At 40.0% G+C, this 13,551-nt stretch overlaps 1 protein-coding gene across 8 annotated transcripts in view; it reads left to right on the top strand.

The window, feature by feature from the left end:
* The window catches only part of LOC103182350 (sorting nexin-24), an 82,237-nt gene that overhangs the window by 38,249 nt on the left and 30,437 nt on the right, over window positions 1-13,551 (top strand). For all 8 annotated transcript variants that reach the window (XM_042333792.1, XM_042333805.1, XM_042333791.1 and 5 more), the window contains 2 exons: window positions 1,498-1,581; window positions 3,319-3,423. In XM_042333792.1, the coding sequence (XP_042189726.1) occupies window positions 1,498-1,581; window positions 3,319-3,423 (189 nt within the window). The remainder of the gene's footprint in view (window positions 1-1,497; window positions 1,582-3,318; window positions 3,424-13,551) is intronic.

Raw genomic sequence — 13,551 nt, 5'->3', positions numbered from 1 at the left:
CAATTTTAAGCGAATGTTCCCGTACTTTTCTATTGGACCGGGCAATGTCCCACAAACAGCCATGGAGTGGATGAGCAATTTTATTTAGGGGATTGTTGGCCAGGACACTGAGAGAAACTCCCTTTTCTTTTCGAATAGTGCCTTGGGATCTTTAACGTCCACCTGAACAGGCAGACGGGACCTCGGTTTAACGTCTCAAAGGACGGCACCTCTGACAATGCTGCACACCCCCAGCACTGCATTGGAGTGTCATCTTAGACGATGCGATTCCAAATCCCCATGTAGGGCTTGAACCCACAACCTCCCGACTCGGAGGCGAGAGCCAGGCTGATTCACAGGTGTTCTACTTCTTTCGTCTTGCTATAAACTTCATTGAAAAATTACTTGGGGGAAAAATAGGAGGTTATTCAATTATTTCTACATTTATATTTTCTGTATTTGACACAAAGCATAGCAGTAGCAAAAAAAGACAGCTTGTTTGAAATTGTTTCCCTTCCTGTTCTGTTCTATATGGATCTTGGAAAAAAGCATTGCTTAATCAACAATTCTAGCTTTGTTCTACACAACTTTCTCCGCCTCTAAACATTTGACTAGATTGCAGACAACCTTTCTTGGTGAGGGTTGGTAACACGGGATTGTACAGTTACCAATGTATTGCTGTAATTTTCAAGTAGTGAATGCTGTATTTTTTTAACTATACAGTGAGTGAATTTCTCCTGGGGTCATTGCACTACAGTACTTTACTGTTAAGAAGTTCATTCAACAATCATTGCTGGCTGTGTATGTTGCATACTGAGTTCCTATGCAATATTGACCGTTTTCCCCTATGTTCTTTATCAGCCATTTTCCAGACCAAATCAGCGACCTACGTTTCAAGGTGCAGGCACTGTTCTGGGTATTAATTAGTATACCAAGAGACTTGCTATCCTGGCCCTTCAACCTCGCACAGGCCAGTGAAAGCAATAGAACCTGTCAAATTTATCTTGTAATGAAAGTGAACTTTTGCCATATTTTATCCTTGTTCTAGCAGACTGAAAATGTACAGCTGTAATTTTAGTTTTAATGTGCAGGTTACAAGGATATTAATTTGGCTGCAAATTTTCCACAAGATGCCTTTTAATGTTGCGTTGCTCATTGTAGATTGTGCTTCAAGCATCAGAAACTGGCCTATTTAGCTACAGGCTTTGTGGAAATGTTTGACTCCAAAAACCTCTGTAATAAAGTTAATGCTAACCTCATCAATGTCTCAGCAATGTGCAGGCAATGGGAAGGGTTCAAAAAATAAACAAGCCAGAATCTAATTGCGGTTAAATTTGTTTTCTGAACAAACTGATCAGCAGAGCTTGTAGCAGTCATAAATCAATGCTGTTTAGCTGTCTCACGAGCCTCTTTGTGTTTTTTTTGCAAAATCCATGTCTGGATCATGGCACTGAAAGTAGTAGTTGTGTTATGGTCGTCAGTCTGATATAAACAGAGTCTTATCTTTTGCCTTTGCAGGTATTTAAAATTGAGGTTCTAATGAGTGGAAGGAAGCACTTTGTAGAGAAGAGGTACAGCGAATTTCATGCACTCCACAAAAAGGTAATTTTTTTCTCTCGTCTCCTGCCCACTAGAGTTGTGCTATAGGGCCACAGAGCAAGCGGGATTGTTAATCATCGGTTGAAGTGGCACCCTTAGAGTATTTATCTTGTAAGCAGCAAGGCCCTGCTGCAAACTTGAATTGTCTTGAATTTGTCTCCATTCGTCTGAAGAGTTCATTACTCACCTGGCAGTGCTGTCATGGAAGATGGCAGCTGGGATGATGGCTCCTTGACTCCTGTTGACGAAAGAATTCCTCCCAACAAAATATTGTTCGCAAATGGTATTTTCTGAACTGGTGCTGGGTGTATACATTTGTAACACTTTAGTTGGCTGCAGACCCAATTAATCATGGCAGATTCTAACCACTTGTACAATAAACTGCATGCAGTGTATTGTCGAAAATCGGTTATTTTAGTCTCTTGTTAAGGCTGTCAGATCTGTCATCTTCCCAGTGAGGATAGAGACCCCACCGGTGAATGGATAGTGAAAATCTCGCTGTACTGTTGTCAGTTGGTGTGTATTCAGAGTTGCCTTGTATTTAATGCTAGATGACTGATACGTTTCTGTTCCCTCCATTAAATCTTATATTTTTCTACCCATTCATCATAGTGAGGCTTATCATTGTTGAATGGAACAAAGTCTGACACTTCCCCCATCCCCCTACTCGCACCCCAGGTTTCATTATTATGCGTTTCTAGGTACAGACGACCCTGTTGGAGTGCCTCGTTATTGTGGGCGTTTGGTTATAACTTATTGAACTCACACGCGCAGTTGCTGACTTTCTGAGGCACTGAGACAATGGCAAAAGCCACGTTTCCTTCATGCAGCAAATGACGACAGCTCTGTTCGTCTTTCAGGGAATGCCATCAGCTGTGTTTCTTACACGCTGCATCCATGTGCACTGCACAGGTAATGGCTTCAGTAGCTTTGTGCCCCATTAAAACATGTTGTTGCTGGTAGTGGGAAGGGGGAGATGTGCTTTTTGCAATGTTGAACATGTCCGCCCTCATTATGCAACAGGTAGTCATCTAGAGGTAGAACTTGCAGACCTCTGTGTCTTGTCTTGTTTATGTTTGGGTGTCTGAGGTGTCATTACCAGGGCTACCTATAGAGAGATCTGAGACCAGCAATGTATAAGGAGTATCCAATCACTCTATCGAATCACATGCCCACAGGGAGCACATGCTCCTAAACCCCCAGACTGTGTCCACTGCCGAGGCAAGATCATTGCCTATCAGTAAATGAAAAAGGGAGTTTCTTACAGATAAAATGGGTCATTCACTTCATGGACATTGCTGTATGCAAATTGTCTGCTGCTTTTGCCTATAAAATACACAGTCATTATACTTTGCAGTAAATCTCTGAAATCATTTGAGATGTCCTCCCAATGTGAAAATTGTTGCATTAAAGGCAAGAATAATGATTATTATAATCATTTTTATTATTATCGTACCAACCAAATATAGGAAAATATGTAAGATCCTCATTGTTCATGCCTGGGAATGCTATGTAACGTGATTTGCATCGTGTCACTTATATTACCTCTCAACTCAAAAAATATGTAAATCTCGTAGAGCTGTACTTATATAAAAGGGGAAATAAAAAGTAAGAATTTACAAAATGGTGTTGGCATATTGATGATTTGGGTAGAAAGACAGCATCTCACATTGATTGAAGTGATATAGTTGATTTCTTTTGTAATATTTGATGTTTAACCATTTTTGTTTTGCTGGAAAGCTGAAGAAAAGCATTAAAACGCCTGAAATGCCCTCAAAGCACGTGAGAAACTGGGTACCTAAAGTGTTGGAGCAGCGACGGCAGGGTCTGGAAGCCTATCTCCAGGTATGGTTCACTCTTTTCAAAATGTACAAAATCCCTGTCTGATAGATGGAGATTATGTAGCCGAGTTGTTTAACATGTATTCTGTGTTGGGGTTTCCCTTCTATCTATTGTCTGTAAATGAGCCTACTGACTGCCCTGCCCTCAAAGGTGTTTTAACCCGTTAAATATATCATGGAGTGTGGCTTGCCAAATACATGTTTCAGCTTTCTTCTGTCATGCTGTCACACACAATGCATTCTGCAATTTCATATTGATTTAGCAGATCAAAGGGGCACTTCACACCATAGTGTGTTGATGCCAAGAATTCTGACATCCAGACTACACAAAGATAATGGCCCATTTCTGTCACTGTCATAGCAGCCTGCATCCTCCACACACATTGTAGTTGGAATGGTTATGCTGAACTTGTCTGCCAAAGGTTGATCTTTCCATTGCTCTGTGCCTACGTATACCTCCTCTTCACCCCACCTACCGCCCCCCTCCACTCACCCCCATTAATGTCACACAATATCTTTAGTTTCTGTAGAAGATTCAATAGTTTCTGTAGAAGATTCAACACTATTGGTGATTCAGGACTTCCTACACAATGTGAGAATTATGTAAGACTCTTGTGTTCTTCTGGTTTATGATCATTGTATCATTGAAAATGTAATATAAAGGTGTAAATTAAAATTGATAATAATAATAATAATCCTTGCATTTGATATAGCGCTTTTCACGTCAGGAGGACGTCCCAAAGCGCTTCACAGAACACACTGTAAAGTGAATTGACTGTATTTTTTGTGGGAGAACGTGGCAGCCAATTGCGCACAGCAATGTCCCACAACAGTCGTAGATTGAAAATGACCAATTTATTATTGTTTTTGGTTTTGGAGGGATTATTATTAGGTGTGTGGAGTAAGGAAACTTGCCCAAGGTTTCGCCCTGCCTGGAACTGAACTCAGGTCTCTCGCTTGCAAAGCGAGTGCTCTAACCACTGAGCTACAGGAACTCAATCAAAAATAAACAAGGCTGGCTCAGTTGGTGGCACACTTAATAATACTACTACTAATAATAATTGCACTTGATATAGCGCCTCATCATGTCTTCGAGACGTTTCAAAGCGCTTCACAGAATATACTGTAATGTGAATTAACTGTATACTTTGTGGGCGAAATATATTTTGCCACTAAGTCAGAAAGGTATGGGTCAGTACCCAATCCAAACAGTGTGGATAATTGGACATTACCAAAATACAAATTGGCTGCAATGTTAACTGAAAAAGTACTAACTCAGGAGTTATACTGTCACCGTGGTAGCACACCTTATCTTTCTCTGCATATTTCTCTCAGTCCATTTTTCATTCTCTCTCTAACGTGGAGTCCTGTAGCTCAGTGGTTGGAGCACTTACCTCGCAAGCGAGAGACCTGGGTTCAATTCCCGGCAGGGTGAAACCTCAGGCAAGTTTCCTTAGTCCACACACCTGATAATAATCCCTCAAGAACAAAAAACAATAATAAAATTGGTCACTTCAATCCATGCACTGTTTGTGGAACACTGCTGTGTGCAATTGACTGCTGAGTTTTGCCCACAAAATTACAGTCAATTTACAGTACATTCTGTGAAGCGCTTTGAAATGTCTAGAAGACATGAAAAGTGCTATATCAAATGCAAGGATTATTACTTATTGTATTATTATAACTCAAATGTTCTGCCTCTTTCTCTATAACTCCAAAGTAAGTATTACAGACTTACCTTCTTATACCTTCAAAACAACCATTTGTGCACAAAGATATCCACATATGGGTGAGATTTCTATAGGCACTAAAATTGTTTCCCCAGCAATCTGTCATGCAATCCTGGATTCAAAATCAGTGTGCACATTTCCAGAAACTGATGTGTGTGGACCATCTGTTAGGAGCCTGATTGTTAGTCGATTTGTGGATCGCTTTCTGGGGGTAAAATTCCTTTATATAAAAAAAATTTGTCACTTCAATCCATGCCTGTTTGTGGCGCGCTGCTGTGTGCAATTGGCTGCTGCATTTTGCCCACAAAATATACAATCAATTCACTTTACAGTATATTCTGGGAAGCACTTTGAGATGCCTCAAAGTCGTGATAAGGCACTGTATCAAATGCAAGGATTATTATTTGCACTGAAAATAAATTGATTTTTTTTTTGCAAATCAAATTTAGGAGAATTTTTTTTATCAAATTTTGATTTTCACCAAAAAGATGGGAATTTTCTAGTGAAAATCTTTGCCATTAAAGTTGGTACCATGTACAGTTCTAGTGTCATCACTATAGTAAAGACACCAGGCCATTGCACAAGAGACAGTGTGACAAGTATCCTAACTGATAAAGTTGTTGATGGAGGAGGACAAGCAGTGGTTCACCAATGGAACTTCGACTAGTGCCTGTTCTGGGCAAATGGACAACAATTTACATTTACTTTTATGTTGGGAGAATTTCTCAAAGTGAATCACGCAGCTGACTGGTTGAATTGGTGGAAGGAGCTGAGGGAGCTGGGGGTGAGGGAAAGGGGGCTACAAATGTTATCAAAGATGCGTCTTAAGGCAAGGAGGGAAGATGGAGGCACTGCACTCAATGCAGATAAGCATTGATGAATAATTTGAGCGGGGCAAAATCTCTTGAGAGCTCACCCCCCCCCCCCCGATAATGGGACAGATTGGTAGGAGACGTGAAGCAGGCCGGTGTTTGCTGAACGGAGAGAGTGTCCAGAGTTGTAAGCTTATAGGAGGTTGCAGAGGTAGGGAGAGATGAGGCCATCGAGAGGTTTGAAATTGATGGCAAGGATCTCGAATTAGTTCTGCTGGGGGATAGGGAATCAGTGGAGCTGAGTGAGGATGGAATGGTGATTTTGCCTAGTGCAGGAGCGGATACATATTGCACAGTTCTGGATGGATTACTTCAGGTTAACACTAGGTTATTGAGGCTTTCACACAACTGTTATGGTATCATAGAGATTTTAGCATAGACAGAGGCTGTTTGACACATCAGAGATTGCGTTATGTTTTTTAAACACGTGTGCTGTGTACACATGGCTATCCAAAAAAATGAGTACATCCTAAATCCTCATACTTAACATCGACAATCAACTGGCATGTTTCATTTCGGTCCAGTCTCTCAGATCGGATTGACACATCTTGGGGGTTGGACCAAAATATGCCAATTGACTGGTCCGTGTTATGCATGGTCATCTGATGACAATCAGAGCCACGAGAAAACAAAGAACTCCAACCAGACGCCATACACCACGAAGGGCACTATATAAATGCAAGTTGTTGTTGTTGACAAGTCAGTACACAGTACTCACAGTGTGCCACTTTTTGCGTACAGGCAGATTTTTGGGGGTAATATAAGCACGATTGCGCATTAACACAATCTCTGCGCAATAAGCCTAAAATGGTGCTGCTGGCTCCTCCACTGGAGCTAATTACTCTAACCCCAATATGTTGCTCCCCCTTCATATGTTTTTATTTGTTCCTCTTCAAATCTTTATCCGATTTTACTTTAAAATGGTATGTCCTCAGAATCAATAGCTACTGTTGTGAAGTGGCTGTGAGGTCTACACTCATATCTATCTTTTTAACCTTTAGAAAGTTAAAATAGTGTTTCTAAATGCCCATACATTGCATTACTTTAAGCCGTTTTAAATTTCCAGCTTTTTGTGAAAAAATTCCCTGGCACTTTGTTGAATTTTATCTCCCATCAAGTAAAGCATTTTTAAACCAATAATCCTAACAATAGTTGCTGTCCAAAAAAACCTTCAAAAATTGCTTTTCTTGGACTTTCAAACCCACATGTTGTTACTTGCGCTTAAAACTACTGTGAAAAAACGAACAAGTTGGAACATGACTATAAAATATTTCACTGTCGATTGAGTGTCCACTAATTCAGTAGTAATCACTAAATTGAATCCATTACTGCAGTATTTACAAACCTATTATGAAGACAAAAGTAGTACAACACTAAAGGACTTAAAAATCTTTCTTCCTCATGAAAGTCGACTTAGTGCTGTGTTAAATAATATTAATGACTGGGATTGTCAGAAGTTAACAGTGCTTTCCTTGGTACAAGTGATTTTATTGATCGATATGGATGCAGTGCAACACTGCAGATTATCCTGCTCCGACTATCTCGGCATTAACTAAGTTTATTAGTGTACAAAAATATCTTTTGGTGGATCTAGATGATGATGATGTAGATTAAGAAAAGCAGAATACCATCCATCATTTTGCTTCTGCTAATAACTTAAATCCATCACTGTTTCTATCTGCTGGTTTCCGATCCCATTACGTCTCCAGCCTTTTGGCCTAAGTGAAGCACGGAAATGTTTCTTCCAGTGACAAAATGCTCTTGTCTCAATTGTCCTCATAGTTTTTCATTTGGATTTTAAAGTGAAGCAATGTGTAGGCACTAAAATGACTTCAGTTTCTGCACCCGACAGACCTATTATCTACCTATCTATCATCTTACTTTGCTTGTTTCATGTGTGTTATGTCCACCCTTTTCACCAAAAAAAGGCATCATTTCTTGATTCAGCATTATTTTACTGCACATCATCGCGTTCACAGTCTTTATAAATAGTAAATAAAAATGGTTTAAATTCAGTACTTTTTTTAAAAAAAAAGTGCCATCTTTCAGTGAAGAAGGCATGAAATCATTCTATATTAACTTTAACTATAATTATTTATTTATTGTAAATTGTTTATGGTCCTTTCTTTTTTTCCCCCTCCCAACAACTTGTATTTGTAAGGTAACAGAATGTACCTGCAATGAGAAATGTGAAACGTGCTTTCTAGCACATTAAACTCCTTGCACTAAAGCAGCTATATTGCCAGAGTTCAGTTATGCTTAAATTGGATTCAGGAGATCTTGTCCCGATGAACACAGTGAAGTTAAATTTTTCTCTCCTGTAATTTGCAGCAAAGTAATTGTATAATGCAAAAAAATGTTCTAGATATAGACAGCAAGTTTTTTTTTGCTCGCTCTCACTCACTTGCCTGCACTCACTTCCTCTTGTACTTCCTCGCGCTTATACTTTGCTCAAACGTTCTCACTCACTCTCCCATTTACTTGCTCAAGCTCTCTCACTTGTTCACACATTCTCTCTTGCTCACACTCATTTGCTCGCTTTTTCCTCCCTAACACAGTTATGGAGAGCTTGGAGATGGTCATGTTTCTTTTTTGTCATTCCCATTCAGTTCCTGGTGTCCAATAACTCCAATATAGCAGATGTTATAATTGTTTTTCTCTGTATTTTACCCCCTCTTGGTCTCGTCCCACCTTGATGTTGGATCCTTCATTTGGGTGGGTGGAATTCCTGCATTCAAAATGGCTTTCTACGCTTGACAGTAATTACTGTAAAGAGTTCCAAGATGTTTTCATGTTAAGGAACAATAAAAATGCTTTTTTTCCCCCCTTCCTTCAGACTGCGAGACTTCTCCATAGCTTCCATATGCATTGTTCTATAGCGGCAGTGAGTTTAACGTAAATCTACCGGTTGAATCTGTTAAAAAATGTAACTGATTTGGCAGCAAGTCAACAAAGCCCATATTGAAGAAATGGTCTCTGACAAATGCTGATTTGGATTCATTGGAGTTGGTCCAGTCTTAGACATATAGGCAGCTATCATACCCTTTCTTTCCCCAAAAAACAAAAATCAGCAGGTGCCATGCCTGCTGCTTCTGTAGTTCTATATTTTACTCCAATTTACCTGGTTGACTCTGCTAAATTTTATTGCATTTAAATTTCTGCCAAAAATATGGGTGGGGGGAGAGAGAAGAGAAATCTGTGCTGCTTACATACAGCATTGTTTGGCTGTGTGTGAAATTGCAGTTTTGTATGTGGAGATGTTTGTTTTCTCTCTTCATTTTGTTTCAAAATTTACAGTGCAAGGAGCATTACCAATGGAGCAGGTAGACTTTAGAAGACATTGTCGAGAAATAGGATGGAATGTATTACATCTTGAATGGCCTTTTTCTGCTCCCTCTTCCTGACTTTCCTTTCCTCCAAGATCAGTTTATTGGTTTTATTTTCTCACTGAGAATCTCGTGTTTGGCTTCTTTCTTGCCTGTTTATTGGGAATTTTCACCTGTCAGGCCCTGTATATCGTAAGTGTGTTGGTTAGTACGTTGAGGTTTTCAAGTTTCACCTATGTCATAATCATATAATACTTGTATTTCATATAGAACCTTCTCACATTGAAACATCTCAAAGCACTTCACTGTAATTACCATTAATTAGAGTTCACACTTTTCATTGTCATATTATGGAGGTGAATAAACTGTGCAGATTCCTCTTCCTTCCCTCTTTGATTCTCTTTTATCAGTTCTGCTTTCTTTTTTGTGGTAGTAGCTAGTGGTAAAGCATGCTTTCCATAGCCTGTGAGACTGTATATCAGCAAACCCGCAATGTTTGATGTGGTATCACATGTGTATTTAGTGGTGGCAGAAATCGACAAAAACATACTGATGAGAAAATACATAAAAAATACGTTTGCACAGAACATTAAATGCAATGAATTTGATTTTTTAAAAAAGAAGTATTGATATGGCAGTTATTGCCTTTGATATAGCAACAACAACAAGATTACATTTGTATAGCACCTTTCACGTCAGGAGGATGTCCCAAGGCGCTGGACAAGTGTACAGCATTTCAGACTCGAGCTATAATATATAATATAGCACCTATAATGTCAAAACAATGTAGGGTTTCACAGGGAATTGCTGTCATGTGTAGTTATTGTATATTTGTAGGCAAATAGGGTGGCCATAGACAGCCATTGAGTGAGTGACTGATTTTTACCTGGAAGAGAATTTGAGATTATTGAGCACAGCGGTCAGACAATCCAGGGATGAAATCAGATCAACAATAATATTAAAAAAATTTCAATGGAGATCAATACTTACAATCCCATCCCTCCCAAAGAATAAAATCTTTTGTTGCGACTGTGAGGGGGAGATTGTTCACCTACTGATACAGTCACGACGTGGAGTCTTGTGGCTCAGTGGTTAGAGCACTCGCTTTGCAAGTGAGAGACCTGAGTTCAGTTCCAGGCAGAGGGCGAAACCTTGGGCAAGTTTCCTTACTCCACACAGAGCCTAATAATAATCCCTCCAAAACAAAACAATAATAAATTGGTCATTTTCAATCTACGACTGTTTGTGGGACATTGCTGTGCGCAATTGGCTGCCGCGTTCGCCCACAAATATACAGTCAATTCACTTTACAGTGTGTTCTGTGAAGCGCTTTGGGACGTCCTCCCGACGTGAAAGGCGCTATATCAAATGCAAGGATTATTATTATTATTATTATTATAACTGTGAAGTGCTTTGAGATGTTTCGATATGAGAAGATGCTATATGAAATGCGAGTGTTATTTTATTATTACATGGGTGAAACTTGAAAACCTCAATGTACCAACCAACATACTTACATTTATAGGGCCTGATAGGTAAAAGCTCCCAATAAACAGTCAAGAAAGAGACCAGACGTGAGATTCTCAGTGAGAAAAAATAAAACCAATAAATTGAAAAATAAGAAAATTGCAGAGATGAGTTCAAATTAATCCATGCACACCTGCCTAACACAGAACTAATTAAACTAAACAAACTACAAGTCAGCAAATGAGTGGCTAATAGCAGTGAAGTACAAGACTCTGTAAGACACTGGGGAAATGTTCCAGAACAACAGAAATCAATACTGAAGAAAATATTACAATCCCAGCAACAGCAAACAAAGAAACTAAAATGTCAAGGTCCAATCACCCAATCACAATAAGCTACTAGAAAGAAATTGTGCAATAACAAATATACATAAATACAGAATATTAACAGCAGCAGAAAGAAAGAGCAGTGGCACCCTTTGTATTTCCAGAACAAAAGGACCAAGTGCAAGAAAAACTGTTGGTGAAAAGGTTACAACCAAGAATGTGAAGACCAACTGGATAATTCATCAGCAGACATGTTGATCACAATATTCGCAGCAATGGGAATCCTATATTAAAATAGCCACTGCATGGGTAATTCTTTTTACAATTTTTGCTACACTGAAATAATATTTCAAGAAGTTAAAATAATCATATTGAAGGCCATACATTCCTTGGATTTTTTTTGCATGTGGGGTGGGGGCATTAATGTGGTCAGAAATTCTCTTTTACTGTTATAAAAATGATCTGAGTGATTGACATGTTCACCCATAGCCCTGCAGTGCAAATCAGTATGTTTACTGAGTAGTTATAATAAGCCTTGCATTTGATATAGCTATGGAATACAGAATCAAATAAGTGTGAAGGATTGTGGGGTTTGATGTCCAATGTGCATAATAATACATTAATGATCCTTGCATTTGATATAGTGCCTTATCATGTCATTGAGATGTCTCAAAGCACTTCATAGAATATACTGTAAAGCGAATGACTGTATATTTTTGGGGCAAAATGCTTCAACCAATTTCATATAGCAGTGTCCCACAAGATATCGTGGATTGAATCTCATCTACCAAGATAGATAATGTAAGTTACATCATCTATTTTAGTAGATGAGAGATTTTCAATTGACACAAATTACCAGCGCAGGAAGTGGAATAATGAACTGTAAAAACAGTTTCAAAAGGGAGCTAAACAAGTTCTTGAAATGAAAAAGAATTTGGGGCAAATAGTTAATGATAGATGTGTCAAAGGGATCTTTGGGGAAATTAGCTGGGTAGGCTAAATGGGTCTCGTTAGGATAAAAGAAGCAAAGAGAGATGGAGAATAGTGCCTTCAGAATTGTTTTCCAAAGCAAAAAAAAATTCTCACTTTTACAGAGGGTCTTGGATTACTGCTCTTGTTCAATGAGTAATTTTTGTTGCAAGGAGGAGACTAGTCGGTTTCATTGAAATGAGTGAGGCCAGCTTGTTAGCTAATAATAATAACCCTTGCATTTGATATAGCGCTTTTCACATCTTCTAGCCGTCTCAAAGCACTTCACAGAATAGACTGCAACGTGAGTTGGCTGTATATTTGTGGACGTGCAGGGCACCTGGCTCTGGAAACATTCATTTCTGACCCTATGGTCTATGCTTCCTCGTGCTGAACGTTCCCAAGGTTCGGTAATTCTGGATCAGCTCTAAATATCACTAACGACAATGGAGATGGTGAATCTGCTCCCTGTAACAGCAACAACAGCTTGCATTGATATAGCACAGGATAGCATCTGAGAGCGCTTGAAAGAGCATGACATTGAGCCGGGAGGAGGGGGAGGTGACCGTAGCCACGGTCAAAGAGTAAGGTCTTCAATGCACGACCTGAAGATGGAGAAGGAAGGGGCAAGGCAGAGGGAAGAGTATTCCAGAGTTTTGGGTGTAATGGCTGAAAGTGCAGCCATCGATGGTGGAACGGAAGGCACGAGGGACATGCAGAAGGCTAGAGCCAGTCTAGCGGGGGTTGTGGGTTTGGAGGGTAAGCAGGTCGGAGAGGCAGGGAGGTGCCAGGGAGCGAAGGGATTTGAAAACGAGTGTGAGGATCTTGAAATTGATCCATTCCACGATAGGGAGCCAGTGGATCCTGGTTAGAACAGGTGTGATGGGGGTACGGAGTTTAGTACGGGTGAGTATGCGGGCGGCAGAGTTTCAGATCAGTTGGATCCTGTGCATGGTGGAGCTGGGTTGAGCGGAAAGAGGGCAATTGAAAAGTTGAGTCGGGAGGTGACGAACACATGCACAAGTGTTTCAGATGCGTCTGGGGTAAGGTACAGTGGGAGATGGGCAATGTGACCGAGGTGGAAGAAGGCAGTCCTGGTCAGGGACGATGTGGGGAAGGAAGAACAACTGTGGGTCAATCCTCATGCCAAAGATGCACATTGGTTCGGTGAGTCTGAGGGATAGTCCGGGGAGGTTGAGGAGGTCAAAGACGCAGGATAGAAGACATTGACAAGAGCTAAGGAGTATGGCTTTCGTCTTGTTGACATTTAGTTGTAAGAAGTTTTCATTCATCCACGTCCTGATGTCTGCCAGACAAGCTGACAGAACATCGGCGGGCCTAGAGTCGCAGCTGGAGGAAGCAAAGTAGATTTGTGTGTCAACCGCATACATGTGGAATTTTACCCCGTGTCTGCGGATTACATCGCCAAGAGCGAGTGTATA

The sequence above is a fragment of the Callorhinchus milii genome, unplaced genomic scaffold (genome assembly GCF_018977255.1).
Source record: "Callorhinchus milii isolate IMCB2004 unplaced genomic scaffold, IMCB_Cmil_1.0 Scaffold1, whole genome shotgun sequence".
In the NCBI taxonomy this organism is placed as follows: domain Eukaryota; kingdom Metazoa; phylum Chordata; class Chondrichthyes; order Chimaeriformes; family Callorhinchidae; genus Callorhinchus; species Callorhinchus milii.
This window is presented reverse-complemented; position numbering and strand designations above follow the sequence as displayed.